Source organism: Alligator mississippiensis, chromosome 1 (genome assembly GCF_030867095.1).
Source record: "Alligator mississippiensis isolate rAllMis1 chromosome 1, rAllMis1, whole genome shotgun sequence".
Classification (NCBI taxonomy): domain Eukaryota; kingdom Metazoa; phylum Chordata; order Crocodylia; family Alligatoridae; genus Alligator; species Alligator mississippiensis.
This window is the reverse complement of record NC_081824.1, coordinates 150,315,500-150,333,745: the sequence shown is the minus strand read 5'-3', so window position 1 is coordinate 150,333,745 and position 18,246 is coordinate 150,315,500. Positions and strand designations below refer to the sequence as shown.

The following is an 18,246-nucleotide window of genomic DNA, read 5'->3' as shown; positions in this document are numbered from 1 at the left end:
CGATGGTTGTGATAACTGCTCTTTTCAACACAGAGTTCCTCCTCACACCAATTTCAGAAGTGAAACTCTCAGAAATATCCTTGAAACCACCCATGTTTATATGATCATAGAATCACAGAAAATTAGGGTTGGAAGGGACCTCAAAAGGTCTTCTAGTCTAACCTACTCAAAGCAGGACCATCCCCAACTCAATCATCCCAGCCAAGGCTTTGTCTAGCTGGGTCTTAAAAACCCCAAGCATGGAGACTCCACAACCTCTCTGGGTAACCTGTTCTGATACTTTATTACCCTCCCAGTGAGAAAATGTTTCCTAATATCTAACCTAAACATCCCTTGCTGCAACTTGGGACCATTGCTCCTTGTTCCGTCATCTGTCACCACTGAGAAGAGTCCAGCTCCATCCTCTTTGGAACCACCCTTCAGGTGATAACCTGCTAAAAGCAAGCAGGTAAAATACCTTAATAAAATAAAACACCATAATAAAATTTACCGCACAAAGAAGCTTTTAAAAGGACTCCTATGGGACATCCTGTCCAAGACTCATTTGTGGTGAACTAGAACTGATATCTAATTTCTCTTATATCCAGTTTAAAACAGAAAATAATACTTCCTAGTTCAGAAAGATTTTTCATATTACAATACAGTGGTAAGGGCAGTCAGGGTTGATTTTTCAGATTCTGAGTTCCCACAACTTCTAATAAAGTTAACAAGAACTTCAGATATACAGTACCTGTTAAAGTTCAAGCCCACACATTCCTAATAGTACATTATGGGGAGGTCCATAAACACACGCAGCTCTTGCCCTGTTTAAGTCACATGTATACCTTAATCTCTTATCATACTCAGACAGTGAGCTATATAACCACAAAAAAAATGAAGCTATGTAGGGACAAAACACCATGCTCTGCTTGCTTTACCTCTTACACAGTGCTTGTGATCCTGTGGGAGTTGTGGTATTCTAATAGTTATGCTAGCCACCAAGAAGAGGCCCAAATTTCATCTGTGCATAACGTACAGCACTTAATATGACCACTGTGATGGCATGGCAAACATCAATATGAAAAACTGTAGACAACCCCCTGCTCCCAAAAAACCTTCTGAACACCATGATAGCAAGGCAAGAACCAACATGTTAAATTGCAGACAACCCCTGGCTCCCAAAAGCACTTCCAGAGCCAAAAAATCCATTGTCAGGGACTGTGAGCAATGCACCCAACTTGTTCTGCAATTAAAATGGTTCTGGAGAGAAGCAGCAATGATCCACCACCCATTTTTCTCTCTACTGGAGAAAAATGGCTTTTAAAACAACTACTTTAGGTCAGCCCACAAGTGACACCCAACCATGACAACAGTACTCTGTCCCATTGTTGGCCACTGCTTGGCAATTCAGCTATAGTGACATCACAACATGGATGGCTGTATCCAACTCCGTGGGCTATTTTGGGGTTTCATGACTTAGTCTGGATACAAATCAAAATCAAAGTAATTTTGTCACTATGTTTTTGTGACAACCTCAGCATGTCTTATATGACATGGACACAAGGGATGATTGTCTCTTGCTCATCTCCCATTCACATATATCCCTCTCTTTCAGAACTCCCCCTGTCAATGACTGACATGAATTTACATATTGGCATGAATAGAGGAGACGCATGAAACATAAAACATGACATGTTGTGCTCTGGAGGTTGCTGAGGTTATGACATGTACTTTTATTCTTGCCATCTCTTATCACAGAAAGTCAAGGTAAAGAAAGCAACAAGAGGTCACCTAGTCCAACCCCCTACTCTGAGCATTTTTCAAAAACTGGGATGTCACAACTTCCCCAGTAACTGGTTCCAGTACTTAGCAGTTCCTATACTTAGGTCATTTTCACTAATATTTAACCAAAGTTCTTTTTGCTAAGCCAATTGTTACCTCTTGCCTATCCTCAGTAGGCACAGGAAAATGATTGATCAATGCTATTTTTAAAACAATATCTTGCATATTTGAAGGAAGTTATATGTACCTCCTCACCCTTTTTCCCCCAAACCAAACAAGCCCAGTTCTTTCAGCCTTTCCTCGTAAGTCATGTTTCTTAACCTCTTATCTTTTTTTTGTGTGCTTTCCATAGACTTTTCTCCATTTCCTCAATATCATTCATAAAGTGTGGTGGATCCAAATTAGAATGCAGGTTCCTTTATAACACCAATCCTGGTTTTACAGTACTGATGCCTGGCCAGTTTCCCCATTTTGTACATGACCATTCAGTTTTTCTTTCCTAAGTGTATTGCTTTGCACCTGACTATTGAATGTCATCCTATTGATTTCAGACCATTTCTTCAATTTGCCAAGATCATTTTTAATTCTAATTCTTTTTTCCAAGTTGCTTGTAACCCCTCCCAGCTTGGTGTCATTCACAGACTTAATAAGTATACTCTCTAGTCCATCATCCTTTTGCTAATGGTCATATGGAATAGTACCAGACCCCTACGGAACTCCCAGTGCATCCTCCCAGTTTGACAGTGAACTAATATTAACTACTCTTTGAGTGTGTTTATTTTAAAAGCAGCTGTAGACCCTCCTCTTGGAAGCCACATTTCCCTAGTTTATTTATGAGAATGTCATATGGGACCTATGTGTAATGCCATACTAAAATCTATTGTTTCCTGTACCTTCCCCACCCCCACCCATCCACTGGCCCTATTAAAGAAGGAAACTAGTAGATTGATTTGGCATAATTTGTCCTTGACAAGATCCATGAGGACTGTTTCTTATCACTCTATTGCTCTCTAGGGCCAAGTACAGACAGTCAAAAAGCACAAGGCAGAATCGATCCAATCTTTGCAGGTTTCTCTAAGCTCTGTAGACTGGACTGATAACAAATTTAACTCACGTTCAATCTTCAATTGGCCAAGGCAGGCAGAAGCCTACACTGGCCCAGACCAGAAGGCAGAGGGGTGCTCAAGCATGCCTCCCAACCTGCCAGTCATTGCTAAGCCAAGCCAAGCCCACTAGTGCAACGGGCATCCCTAGAGCAAGAGGCATCCCTTACTGGCTGCCAAGCATGCCCCCAACCACCTGTTGTCTCCCCACAAGGGAGTGGGAAGGAGCCCCTGTCCTGGTGCAGAGCTGGGGTCTATCCAGCAGAGAAAGCCACATGCCTCAGGGAGTTTCCCCCACCCTGGCCCATACTCCCCTTGAGCCAGGGTCTTGCCAGCTACAGGGAACCCTATGCTGAGGCTGATTCCACCCCCCTCCCCCCACAGCTCGCATGGCTAGGCTGGCTGCTCAGCCCTGCCCCTTGCCACTCTCTAACCTGCAGGGGGTGCCAAGCCAGGGTCTGCCCCCCTCCACTGCTGGCTTGGATTGGGTCCACTGCCTTGCACCCCTATCTCCATGCTTACTCCTCCCCCACCCCCTTATTACCTGTGGCTCCCTGCCTGCTCCCTGAGACAGTCAGGATGGGTAAGGGTTCAATTGCCTGTCTGGCTATGGCAGCTGCTGCTCTCTGCGGCAGAAGAGGAGATCCCAGCAATTTAACTCTTCTCTGCCTGCTCCCTGGGACAAAAAGGGCAGGCAGCCACAGCTAATCAGGGGGCATGGGGGAAGTAAGTGAAGATCTGGGGTGCAGGGGAGGGTGGGGGAGCATCAGGGAACTAGGCTGATTTGCTGAGATTCGGGACAGAAGTTCAATAGACCACTCTAACCTGAACTGATTCAATCTGATACTACATCCATCCAGGTCTATCTTAAACTGAGTTTGGTCATTTTGAAACTGGTCTATGTGCACTGAACTTCTGTTCCCTTACAGGTTTAGACCAGTTTCAAATCACTTATACCAGTTTGTGTCTAATTTCTGTCCCTAGGCTAGGTGCTTACTAATTGTCTGTTTAATAATTTGTTCCATTATCTTTCTGCTTATTGAAAACAGACTTGCTTGTCTATTGTTTCCTGAGTCCTCTTTGTAAGAAAATTGTTAGGTTTGTCCTTCTCCAGCTCACTGGAACTTCACTGTTTTCTATGAATTCTCAAAGATAACTAATAATAGTTCAGAGACTGCTTCAGCTAGTTCTTTAAGTCAGCGGTCAGCAACCTACAGTCTGTGGGCCAGATCCAGCCTGCCAAATGATTGTAGCTGGCCTCCAAAGCTGGGATGTCAGTGGCAGGTGGGTGGAAACACGGCAGGCAGGAACTGTGGCATTGGCAGCCTTCCTTCAGACTTACTTCCATTAATCGAGCCTGCCACTCCTAAAAAGGTGGTTGAATCCTTCTTTAAGTACTTCAGAAAAAATTTCCCCACAGCCTGCTTACCTGAATACATCTAACTTACTTAAATGTTGTTTACTTTATTCTGTCTTGTGTTCCTACCTCCTTTTGAATAGCGTGTTAAGCATGAGATCAAAATGTACTGTTTTGCAAAGCCCAAAGCAAAAAAAAAGCATTCAACATATCCCTCTTGTCTGTGCCAACCATTATTTATTTCCTCCGAGTACCATCCCTATTAAGTAATGGACCTACATACCGTTGTCCTTCTCTTAGGCCTAACATATTTCTGGAAATTTGCTTGTTGCCTTTTATGTTCTACATGAGTTGTAGTTCATTTGGTGCCTTAGTCTACCTGATTTAATCCATATGTGCCTTTCTTTAAATTAATCCTTAGTAATGTGTTCTGGCTTCAATATTTTGTATAATTTCTCTTTATTTTTGCAGGTCATTCTATAGCTCCTGGTGTAGCCATATTAACATCTTACCAATGTTCTTCCCCTCCTCCCCTCTGAATCAGAAGGGACTGTTTGTTGTAAATTGCAGGACATTGGGTATTCCTTTTCCCTCACGGAATACCTTCCTGTGAGACCTTACTTTGAGGGTGCTGAAGTCTGCTCTTTTGAAGTCCACTGGCTGCAACCTTCTGCTCTTGTACTTTCGATTCCTAAGAAGTATGAACTCCATTGTTTCATGACCACTTTCTTCTACTTGCAGCTTAACCATTTCTTCAACCATTTCCATAAACCAGTTATTACTAACTAAGAAACTGCCACATGTACATGTGGTGTTCCAGAGTCTGTAACATTGCAACATGCACCACAGCTTCCTAAGTACAGTGATTCCAGTAAAAAAGTTTCCAGACAGCTACTCTGCAATTATGCAACACTTTCTCACTACTGTCTCAAACTTCCTACATTTTCTTCCCTTAACCTGATCTGTTGTCTTCTTCTTCTATAGTCACACATAGTACTTGAGTACGCTAATGGTTGCCAACAGCATATTGTAATCCTGATCAATCTATTCCCCTCATGCTGGCTCCATTATAGTTATTGGAGGATTTTCCACACAGGGATAGATCTTTCCTGTCTTCCAGTGTTCAGTCATGCAGGCATTTGGTCACATTTTGTGAGATCAGATTTCCGTCTTGTCCCATTTCAGTAAATAGTGTCTCTGGTCAGAGCAGGCTTTTAAACACCATAATAGACTACTATTTAATCTCATTCAATGCATCTTAGACAACTCCAGTTTCTATTCTGACAGGATGTCCTTGGGAGTGACGCAGTTTACTGGGTTGAAAGGGATAATCTGCAATGGGCCAAGACTTTTCATAGAAATTGCATTCTGAATTCTATACCCTGCAATGTAAGGAGTTGACAAAGCTTGATAACATTTGCAGTTGTTTCACACTGTAAGAAGCTCCTTTTTCTGGCTAGTCACCAGGATCCAGCAGACTAGAATGACTATCAAGATCACACACTATAACTTGTGGATAAAACCTAGTAGAGTTGGAGTAAGTGAACTGTGTACGAAGGCCATGTCTCTATAGGCCTGCCTTTGTATTCATGCTGAGAATATCCCGAATCATCTGCAGAAGAGTTTCCAGTTTGACATTCTGAGAGAGGGACTTGTGGCTTGCCTTCCTGCGGTACAGTCTGGGTTGCTAGCCCCAGTATCCACTTCCTCCGATTGTGCTATCCCTTCCTATTCCTTTTGTTTTGTTTTTCCTCTCAAAACTTCAGGAGGAGAGGTTTTTTTCTGTATGTGATTATCTAAGATTGTTGTGGTGAATGTAGTGGTGGGAAGGTTTCTCAAATGATCATCCTCCCTGCTCCTCTGCTTTCCTGGCTCTTAGTCATAAGTATAAGTGCAGCATAGTCTGTGCTTTTGGGTGTGTCTTCTGTCTTGTGGACGTTGACTCTAGAGGCCAACCTGCTTCTGAGTTCTCCAGCATCTTTCCCTGAGTATCACTGCTGTGCAATAGGCTGTTGATGGTGTTTACATTCTTTGCTTGAAGTCATATGCTGCTTGTACTATCTTGTAAAGTCTGTGCCATCTTGGCAGCTGCATGTGACTGATGGCTGGACACTGTCCATGTACTATTGTTGTCATTCTTTTCTGACAACAGGTGCTTTCACTGTCTTGCTGCCTTTGGGACTGTGTACTCCTTTTATATGTCAACACCATTCATAGGCATGTGAATGGCTTCATTCTGATTCACAGCTGAGTCCACTGGCAGAAGTGGCAATTTGCATCTTCTGGAGCTTATTTTCTGCTGAGATAACCTTCACCCCAAAGCTTACAGTTCCCATTTACACTTCTATCTTGCACAGTAGAATTTTCCAGGGCGTGCATAGCCTCATTTGGGTGTAATCCCACAGTCTGTTTGCATGAAAGGACAGTGAATTGAGGTAGAGCTCCAGCTTCTGGGCAGCCTTTGAATTTATGGGTGGGAACACTGAGAAGTAGCTGGTCCAAATAGCTCCCCCCATATGCAACCTAGTGACAATCCATGTTTGAATGTGCATAGCTAGGCAGCAGGGGGTACGTTCTCATCTGGCAGATGGAACATATACCATTTGGGGATGTGAAATAGGGTATAGTCACCTGTATAATTTGCTTGCTGGAAGTGATGCATGGCCTCTAAACTTTCTCAATATATGTTTCAGTGCAACATAATTGTGTCATTGTGAATCTGTAACTCTCCCAAGGCCCATGCAAATGTAACTAAAGGTTTATCTAACCACTCAGTTCACAAAAACTAAGACTGTCCCTCATTTACTTTTTTTAATAAGGAACACCTTCAACTGCTTGATTAATCTAGGGCTTACCCAAAGTTACAGACTACAGGCTCTGACATCTTTATGAAAAGGTTGAAAAACAAAATGACAAGCTTCCAGAAAGTTTACCTACATAAAGCTTCTGCATACCATGCCATATACATTTAACAGTATATACCAACACAGGACTGTCCAACTGGTAGCCTGTGGGCTGCACCTGACCTGCAAGGGGTCATGTGCAACCTGCAGGTTCTCATCCAACCACCACTCTCCCCATTGCTCTGACTGCTGCAGTGGCCAGAGGCTCAGTGGCAAGGGAGCATGGTGAGAGGCTATGCGAGCTTGCTGCCTGTGTAGTGGTGCCAGTGCAGGGGCTCAGGCAGGGTACTTACACTGCTTGTGTGGCAGTGATGGGGGAGGAGGGAATCGCCCATGCAATGGGCTCACATGGCAGCAGTAGGGGTGTGCTCACCAGCATTGTGATAGTGGCGAGGGGTGGGAGTGCTGCATGTGGTGGGGGTGCTGGGGCACCCATATGGCCCTGTACCATGCAGCTTGTGCAGTGTGTAGCCTAGGGCCTGCAACCAGTGCAGTGTGTGGCCCTGGGTGCTGTGAAGTTGGACAGTCACATACTAGCATCTGCTTCTGAAAATAAAAGTAATTTGTTCAACAAGAACTACAAAATGGTCAAAACTAATTTTTATGTCTTCAATGAGAGCAATATTGGGCCCTTACTTGTAGCATCACCATTGCTTTCCTAAATATTTGCACATTATGGTGCAAGTTTTACTCAACAGTAATATTATCAAAAGATGTATCATCTGTTTTCAAGGAATCCCCAGGAAATCTGTACAATTTTCCCTGCCCTTTATAGTCTCCAGAAAACACTTACCTCAGACAAATGATCTTCTGCACCAAATGAAATATCCTCCACAACCTGTTAAGGATATGTTACAAGATACATATTACCCACAGTGTACAAACATTAGGTTTTTTATGTAGTTGTGTAAAGGCACCATAGTACATAATAAAAAAGATTATAGTCTGAACTAATAGGTTGTTTTGTTGCATTGATATAAAGAAACACTTTAGACATCAACAAAGGAGACACTTGAAAGCTAATTTTCATACTGCTTATAATGGAGTGGCAGTAGCCAGCCCTCAGTTAAGTTTACATATGAGGGCTTGTTTGTTTTTTTATAAGCCTAAGTTTTGGCCTACTCTCTACAGTCTATAAACAGAGAAATATCAACATTTAGGTCTAGGGCTCAGAGGGGTTTTTATCAACTTTATAATGCATGTAAAATTACCATTTGAGCCACTTTGTTTAAAATAAAAAACTGAAAGAGAGGAAATACTTAGATTTTTGGATTTAGTTTTCAAGATATAGTACACTGAATCAACTGTTTCTTGATCAGGCTCTAACTAAAAATTAAGATTTTAGGCCTCAAATCTATAAGCGACTCTGAACCAGAAGACTCTTATATTTGAGTAGGTTTTCACTGCCATCTTACAGCGAAAACATAGCCTAGCCATATACATTCCTTCACAAAATTGAAGTTTGAAACAGTACTCTCAGAATGGTTTAAAAGGGTGGGTCAATATCACCTAGATTTCATGTGGAGAAGGATGAATTAATTATAGAGATGAGTTCAAAAATGGAGACTTAGCAATGAGGAAAAGGGAGAAATTTCACAAGAGCTTAATTTTATCAGACAAATGAGATGTGGGAGTCTTTCCTGAAGAGATGAATAATAGGGGTGTGCAAAGCAGGCCCCATTCAATTCAGATTTGGCCAGAATCAGGGACAGAGATCTGATTAGTTGATTCATATCACTGTCCCTGATTCGATTCAGCCGAATCCAAATCTGAAGATTTGATGCCGATATGGAGAATCATGGATTCGGCCATAGACACAGCTTTAAATGTTTTTTCTACATACCTTGAGGTACCAGCGCGGCTCGTGATCTTTGCGATGCCGGGGCGGATGAAGCATCCCAACAGAGTGCCGGGGGGGGGCCCTCCACATGCTTGTTGGAGAACCCAGAAGTGGACCTGAAATACTTCTGGTCCACTTCTGGGTCTGCCAGGGAGCACACAGGGGCCCCCCACACCCTGGCTTGGCGATTGGCTGTGTGGGGACCCCAGGTGCTCCCCCCAAACCCAGGAGACACCAGTCGCCACGCTGGGGAGAGGCGGAAGTGCTTCTGGTCCACTTCTGGGTCTGCTCCCAAATGTGCTGGGGAGCCCCCCCCACACTCTTGTGGGACACTCCATGCACCCCAGCATCACAGCACTTACCAGCCGCCTGCTACCTAGAGGTATGTAGAAAAAACATTTAAAGCTGTGTCTATGGCTGAATCTCCTAATCAATTCAGAGGGTTCTGATTAGATTTGGAGAGATTAAAGGGTCCTCTGATTTGATTAGGATTCGGAGATTCGGCCACTAAATTGGGCCGAATCTCCACCAAATCGAGTCAAGGACCAAAGCTTCACACAGCCCTAATGAATAAAGCTATGACCCCCTCCAAATTCAAATCCTTTCCCAAAACCCAGGGAAACTGGGAGAGTCAATATTAACATAATTATAAAATTATGTGCCACACGTATATGAACGCATTCCTTAAGTGAACAGAGTTAAAAGGTGGTGCTTTAACAAAGCAACATGCTTAACATCACAGACACATATATGTAAGAGACTGTAAAAATCAATATCCTATAGTGCATGGTTTCAGTAATCCACCTACAAAAAAGGGAACGTTGAGGTTTCTTGAAGGTCTAAAATTAATTCTGGATTTCCTAATCTTTTATCTTATTTATTTAGACTAAGTAGCACATTCTTGTAGGGATTAATCTTTATGAAATACAGAAGACTCCATGGAAAAGCCAGTGTTTATTAACAGATAGCACAGTGGTATCTGACATACCTTGAGTACACCTCAAACATCAGTGTGTAAAAACAGTGGGTGGCCATCCTGTGATGACCCAACTGTTATATACTAGCCATCTACCCATTGCTGCAGAATTCTTCTGCAGCATGGATTAGGCTACAGACCACATCTTCAGATGCTGACCTTAACTGACGCTTAATCCTGACATTTAAAACAGAGACAAATTTAGTTTCCAAATAATTTTTGAAGCTTTATAAACACAATTTTTAATTACAACTAAAATGAAAGTACAGTTTGTTTAGACCTCTAAAAGCTTTGTTCTTTACACGTGGCAAATTTATCTCTTAGATTACAGCTATTTAATTTTCAGTAATGTGTTGCAGCCTGCTGACAGCGGTTTTACTGCTGGCTGCTTTCACTGAATTCTGAGACACTGTATCTGTCATGACAGCAGTGACTTCTTTTTAATGAAAAACATCATGTTAAAATGAAACATTATCAATTCGTTACTTAGGGTGTCAGTATTTTTAACCCAGTTGTAATTCTCTAGCATTTGTGAAAATATTTTACAAACAACCTCTCCACAGAGGGGTGAACTGGGTGCTTCTACACTTTCGTTAGTGTGCATTAAATCTAGTACCTCTGTTGTGAGGTGCTAGGAAAATGCACATCAGCCTGTCTTAATGCCCATCTTAGCCTATCATTAAGCATCACTTAAAAAGCATGCTCTCCAGTTAATGTGCGTTAACCTATTTTAATGCGCATTAACTAAAAAGCTCATTTTAAGTGATGCTTTAATAAGCAAATGCACATTTAAGCGCATGTGTAGATGGGTGACCTTGATATCAAGAGAACCTGGAAGCCACTACTCGAACAACATCCTCTCTCTGTTTCAGTTACTAAGAATGATGCATAATTTATCAGTGATTATGATGCAGTGACCACCAACATTACTAATTTACAAAAGGCATGGATTTGTTTTTTTGTTTTGTTTTTTACCTTGGCACTTCAATCACCTGACATCTCTTGCAATCTAGTAGGTGTTTCTTTGCTTCATAGGGAGTAAGAGGGAACACTGCACAGCATGCCAGATAGTAGCAGCAGAAGGAGAAAAAAAGGATAGGTCAGGGAATCAAGCCAGCAGGTTTACGAGTATTATGTTAATAGAAATACCTGGCCTTAAAACCTTCCTGATACAGGTAAGTCTAGATACCTATGATTGGCCATTGGCATCTCTGACATGATAAGAGGTTTTAGCTTAAAAAAGAAAATATCAATAAACAAAAGCCAAAGCAAGGACACATGAGAAGAAATGAAACAAGCAAGAAGTGAAAAGAAATGAAATGTTATCGTACATACACCTGGATAAATTCTTGTATATTTCAGAGATCACCCAAAAGCACACTTGAACACTATTCAAAATAAAAAAAGAAAGAAATCCATCACCTTCACTTACAACCAAGGGAAAGATCACTCAAAGTCAGCTAGAACTGTAGACATTTTTCAAAACAAAGCTAGGATTCAAAGGATGTATTCACCTTGAATTCATAGGGATCCAAGTAGTATTAACCAAGTTGGGGTGTGGACAGACAAACAAATTATACTATGTTAAAAAGGGGAACGGGGGAATTACTGCAGATCAGCTGATACACAGTGGGTGCATCTAATCATGCAATTAATGCAAACAGATAAACTCTGGAGCTGTTCGAGCTTGAGTAAACTTCTCCTGTTACAGCATCTACACCTTCACCTGGGACAGCAGCAATTTGAGCTGGGGCGGAGCAGGCTTGGGCTGCTAGCAGGCTTGAGGGATCAGCTCCACACTACAGCATCAGACAGAGGGGCTGGCTGGGGCACGAGAACGCTGAAAGTGTGGAGGCATGTGGCTAGGAGACAGGCAGGAGTTTGTCTCTGTTGCCTGGGCTGACTGGGCTCAATTTATGCCCACAGTCACCATCCACACATGCATTTCATTGCAGTTAATTACACCCTGACAGTACTATCCTATGGCAGAGTTAATTTACCGTGCCTTAATATTGGCACATGTGTAGACAGTGACTTTATTGAGGAGCTAATTAGTTTAATCCACAGTAAAGTGGGTAGTAAATGCATCCAGGAAGTACTTCACATATCCACTCTATCCTGCAGTAAATGGAAGCTAAACAATAGTTGCAATAAACATGCAAATACTTAATTCAGGGGTACGCTACTCCAGTTTAATGTCCACATACCAGGAGATACAACATACCTACAGTATAGTTACTAAGGATTAGATGAAATGCAGCAAGTTTCTCTATACTCCACCTTTTAACTCAAGATGCATTTGTTTATCTGTCCACACCCTTTGCCTGCAGGAACTTAATTCTACCAGTTAGCTCTGGTTCTAGGTAGCAGAACAACACATCAGCATATGAGAATCTATTTTCCTCCACCTGAAAGAGGACTTTGTTTTGATTCAGGCTGGTTAGTGTTCTTTATGGCTTTGTCCCAGCAAGTTAAAGACAACTATGTTGTTCTGATTAGCTCTTGGTAGTTCCAGTAGGGTGCTGTTTGTTTCTGGATGTTTCTGCAATTTCAGAATGATTTTTGGATGGTTCCGCTGGATTTAAGTTCTGGCAAAAAACAATAAAGATGTTTCTGCAAGCAGAGTTGTCAGAGCTTGTACACGTTTCACTAGCTCAGGAGCTGCAGGAGAAAGTTGGCTGATAGGGTTTTTCTGAGACACCACTGAATCTTCAGCACAAGTAAACTATGAAGTAAAAGTTCTCACTGTCTTAAGAAATATAGTCAGAGGTGTAAGATGGCAGCTCTACACCCAGGGCAGAGGCAGTGCATGGGGCAGCACCAACTGCTGTGCTGCTGATGACAGTCACGTAACCAGCCATCAGCTATAACAGCAGCTATTGTTGCATCCTCTCCAAAGGCAGCATCCAAGGCTACTGCCCTGTTCCCCCCCTGCCCTCCAGTTATGCTTCTGAATATAACGCTGAGTTACAGATAATAAACTTGTAAAACTATCTGACCTTTCAAAGAATGCAAAGTCTGAACTCTCGGCATTGGAAACATGACATTGCGTGACCTACTGAGGACAGGCTTTATTTTTTTAATAACAAAAATAAACACAAAAACTTGGCTCCATTGTCAAGCAGGATCTGAATATATATTTGCCCTTTCCCTTCATGTGCACCCCTCTGCCTAACAATAGTTTTGTAATGAAATTCATGAGGAAAATTATTGCATGCAAGGAAATTGTATCTAGTGACCTGCAGTGAAACCAATACCCACTTTGCCATAAGTTTTGTCAGTGATTGGAAGACAAATGATTTACTTATAACATTCTGCTATACAGTTCAATTGCCATGGTAAGTACAGCACTTCTATGTAAAGTGCATGTTTTATACACATTACTATGACTCTCTTTGATACTAGTTTCTAATAATCCTGCAGACTCTAAACAAAGTCTCTTCCTTTGCAAAGGAATTAGAGGATATCTTTTCAAAGGATATGTGATCCCCCATGGCCTAGAGCAGAGGCAAGTCAGCCACCCTCATGGGACAGAGCTCAATCTTACCAAGAAATGCGTTTTACACAAACCCTCGACCACCCTGTTAAAGGCCAATAAAATCATTTTGATAAATGCACGTTCTCCCATTAAGTGAATATCTTTAATCTCTATTTCTTGTTACATGATCATTATCTTGTGATTGATTATTAAAGGTCATCGCTAAGCTGTTCCAGAAGAAGGACCTTAAAATCCTTTCAGTGGTCAAATTAGAGCCACTAAAAGCCACACAATGGTTTTTGCCATAAGCATGGAATTATTTTTAAACAACCACAAAATTTCCACAACTAGGCAGAGTTTGCATCCTGGAAAAGTGGTTTCAGCTCTCTCAGATAAATGCTTTTATAGAGTAGAAGACTCTTTTTTTTTTTTTGCCTTACTCTCTTTCTCTCCAAAATAAAAAACAAAACAGAAAATCACTGTGGCTAAGCTCAAAGAAAGATGTAGTACATTTATTAAATATTCCAGCCCGTGATTGACTTCTGAGACATGAATGCATCTGAGATGCTCTATGCCTTCTATCACTATTCATGCGCTCCCTGCCTGACACTTCTGTTTAGAGGAGTTAATTGTTTTAAATGTCTAACCCAGTGGCTCCCCAGATTTTTGGGCCATGTGATCATTGCCCACCCTCAACATTTCCTGCAGACCATCCCACACTTTAATATCAAACTTGGAATTAGTCTGAATTCTGCCCTAAACCATTTGGGATTTACAGACTAGTTCTCCTGGAGTTCTGCCCAACTGCCCCGGAGAGACTATGCAAATCTTAACTTCGACCACAGGAAAAATCAGTTACCATCAGACCCAAACCTCTACAGATGCTGTATTTTTGGAATGGGAGGCAAGCATTTATCACGCAACAGGACTGCTGGCATTATCTTTGCAGATTCACAGAGAAAGCAGCAGATAAAAATAAAAACCACAGCTGGCCATTTAGGATAAAAATGCCCTCTGTGTGAAAACTGGTCTAGCTGTGTAAAATGTATCAAACAAAAGGCTGAAATTATCATTTATAGCCTGAATCAAAATAGAATTTTGCAAACCAGAAGGGTGGGTAAAGGCCTGGCTTTTGGTAAATCTCAGTCAGTACAAATGCACTATTAATTATCAATTTTCTGCCTAGTGCAGAGTTCAATGTCTGTAAACATCATATACCATTAAACACGCATATAATTTTTGTCAACATAATTCCAAGGTAATAAAAATGACAACAACTCATGGTAGGGGGAGTTTTGTCATACTGGCACGGTTAGATGATAATGCTTTTTAACAGCTTGCTGATCCTTACAGTGCAGTTAAAAGATTACCAGACAGTTGTAAATATTTAAGCAAGACAAAAATTCCAAGCAAAACACAAAACTTAAAAGAAAATGTCAAGCCCTTTACACCTCACCATTTTTCCCTTTTAATATTTGATGTGAGCTGGAAGCCTGCCAGAGCCTGAGCTAGGGGAAGACTGACATGCCACTGGAATAAGGGACCTTGCTTCTCTTCTCCCTGAGGCTGATGTAAATCAGGTGTAAAAAGTCAATAGAGCGGTGTCAGTGTGAAACTGATGTAAGTGAGAGGAGAAACAGCCGATGCTGTGTGTTAAACGTATAAAGAATGATGGATGGCATGGGAATATTTTCTCAATAAAGTATAGCTGTACAGTATGTATTTGTTACTGGAATTCTCTCCTTTTTTCTAAAAGGATTAATGGTGAAAGGAAAAGGAGATTGAAAGTGTTTTCATACAGCAAGTAAGCCATTTTATTTGGACCTTTCTTGAGGCCAAATCCAAAATTCATATTAGCCTGCTCTGCTGACCCATAATCCAGTTGCACCCCCTGTCCTCTCCAAATGAAAAACAAGAGCAGCTCTTGAACGCAACCAGCAGGAAATTTCAGATACCTTTTTCAGCATACAGGGTTTGGGGCATGGGGCAGTGCCCCACTCTGTGCCCTTTGGGATGTGATTTTCTTTTCCTTTTTCAGGATCCAAGCAGCTATCAGCCGCAGCCTCCATCTCATCTGCTTGGTTCTTGTCTTCCTCAGAAACACAGCAACCAGCTTCTTTCAGCTGAAACCCTCGGATCAACAGCTGACAGGCCTCCAAGTCAGCTTCCCACACTCTCTGGAGCAGCTGGCTCCCACAGCTGAAATAAAAGCCAAAGGAAAATAAAAACACAGTTCAGGGACAATATTTCCTATCACACAATTTTTGGGGGTTGGTGTTTGTTTCTGTTTTCCTACCTAACAAAAAAAGGGTAGTTCAATGTTTTCACAAAACCTCAGCACATTTTTAAATGGAAATGGGTTATTTCAAGCTCAGTAGTAGTAAAAGAACATCAAGAAAAATCTTTCTGATAATATATTGTTGCTTACTGTAGCATGCACTGTAGGTATATTAGACCCCACCCTGATTTTAATTAATAGAAGTTTTGCCATTGCCTTCAGTGCGAGCAGGCTCACTTGATTTATTCAGCCCCAGGGGCTGCATATCTGGAATCCCAAAAATAACTCATATTTTCCCCTCAAACTGCTCTAACCATTACTGTCAATGGAATAAAATTATTATTTACAGCAATAATAATTTAATCAAATTCTATTTTTTTTAAATTATTAGTGTAAATATTATTTTTACTAGAATTAAACTTTGACCTTTCAGACTTTTGCAGATTGAAGTTTATCTAATAAGGACTTTTTTCCCCTCTCTTCAATCTTCTCCTATTTTCTTCTGTTTTTCCCTATCTCTCTTTGTGATACTTTATTGTTCCCTTCAATCCAAGTGCAGAACAAACTGAAAACAAGTTTATATTTAAAAATTCTTCACAACATTGCAATATTGTATCTTCTTCATTCAAAATTCTCTTACTTACTTTAAAGACCCATTCTTGAAACTCTCCATGCACAGATCTTCAATTAAGTCAATGAGAATTGCATGCATATAGGGTTTCACAGGGTTACATGCTAAATATTTAAACCTGACATTACCTTTGCAACATATGGATATATCATCTCAACCTCATTTTAAAAATGACAGACCTACTAAAGTGCAGTTGGATAGTGGCAGAGATGGAAATAAAACCCAGGAGTCTTGATTCCCCTTTAGGACCTTATAGAGCAGTGGTTTTCAACCTTTTTTCGTTTGCAGAGCCCTAAAAAATGTGAATGGAGCTGCAGACCCCTTTGAATTGTAAATGTGGGTATTCACATACTTTTGATTAATCATAGTCATCTTTTGTGGACCCCTTAGACATAGTGTATGGATCCCCGGGGGTCTGCAGACCACAGTTCGAAAGCCACTGTTCTAGACAAACTGTGTTTTGAAACCTAACAATTTATGTATGTTCTTCAGGGTCATTTGTGATAGAATTAAATATAATTAAATACATTTTCTTTTATATAAATTAAATATAAAATTGAGCCATGTCAATTAATGTATGGCATCCACAGACTGACCCCCCCATACCAACCCCATGTTGGATCAGGGCATGGAGAGACCCCCACCTGCAGGATGCAGCCTTCAAACTAGCCCTGTTAAACTCATCTGGCCTGCGGGACCAGAGGGCTGCCCTAAATAAATGCTGGTATATTTTACTGTACATGTTGTATATTTTACTGGGAGTGCACATGTGGAACAACAGGGATTTTGGAACAAAGCTACTGGATTAGTACTTTGCGCTTGTATATCTGTTTATTTAAAGTGGAATGTGGCATGAGGTCTTTAGATTGCTGCCTGAATCTCAATGGGTCCCAAGCAATGCTAATTAGAAGGGAAGAAATCTTCAACAGGTGCTATAGTCAAATTCCTTGTTCCATCCAGTCAGCAGTCTGCCTACCCAGCCAAAAAATACATCCCTGATTCTTGAGATGCTAGACTTGGCACTTGTCAATCATGGCATTATGACCACTGACTTCAAACTTCTAGTAATCAGCTTACTTTGCCTATTCAACTTAATAGAAGGCTCCATCAATACAACCAGGACCACGAACAATAATATGCACAGTCATCACTGCCAGATAAACAAATGGGACTTAGATGATTGTAAAGTAGCAGAGCACCCTGTGGGCCTATTTTTCACCTGCTGCTCAATCCCTTTGGTCAACATGTTTTGATGGTGATTTAGATGAACACACATTTCAGCATTCAGCATTTAGTAACTGCAGGACATATTTCTAAGTTTGCTTTTGTATCGGGGATTATAAGGGACTGGGGCATAGGCAGTCTAGCCTATGTTAGACCACTGAGGGAAAGCAGGGTCCTGAGGCTGGGAACGAGAACCATCTACCAAAACCAGAAGGAAATCCACAAGTCGATTTCACAACATAATCCAGGGTCAGGATCCAGAGATCAGATGCCAAGTACCAATGCGAGGGGCAATCCACAGGGCAAAATCCAAAAACTGAGCCAAACCAGGGTCAGGAATGAGGAAACAGATCCACAGGGAAATCCAAAGTGAGAGTCTAAAAACCAGGGTCAGGAGCCAGGAGAACTGGAGTGCAGGAACTAAGAGGCTTTCCATAGCAAACATACTGACTAGACTGCAAACTAGGGCTGTGTGAAGCTTCGGGTGCTGATTCAATTTGAAAGAGATTTGGCTTAATTTGGTGTCCGAATCTCTGAATCTGAATCAAATCAGGACACCAGTTAAAAAGTCTGAATCAACTTGAAGCTCTCTGAATTGATTTGGAAAAGATTCGGAGAGCTTCAGTGATTTGGGCAGCCCCGCTTGCTGCAGCAGGGATCTGGACCGAGACTCCATGCTGGTAAGTAAGGGGCGG

At 41.5% G+C, this 18,246-nt stretch overlaps 1 protein-coding gene across 4 annotated transcripts in view; it reads right to left on the bottom strand.

Moving 5' to 3' along the window:
- Nucleotides 1–18,246, bottom strand: part of DISC1 (DISC1 scaffold protein) — a 376,514-nt gene that overhangs the window by 14,481 nt on the left and 343,787 nt on the right. For 2 of the 4 annotated variants that reach the window (XM_059715415.1, XM_059715410.1), the window contains 2 exons: nt 15,374–15,617; nt 7,918–7,962 (listed from right to left, as the gene is read on the bottom strand). In XM_059715415.1, coding sequence (XP_059571398.1) covers nt 7,918–7,962; nt 15,374–15,617 — 289 coding nt within the window. Of the gene's footprint in view, nt 1–7,917; nt 7,963–10,915; nt 10,992–15,373; nt 15,618–18,246 lie in introns of all 4 variants that reach the window. The other 2 variants (XR_009455877.1, XM_059715412.1) reach the window with 2 other exon arrangements.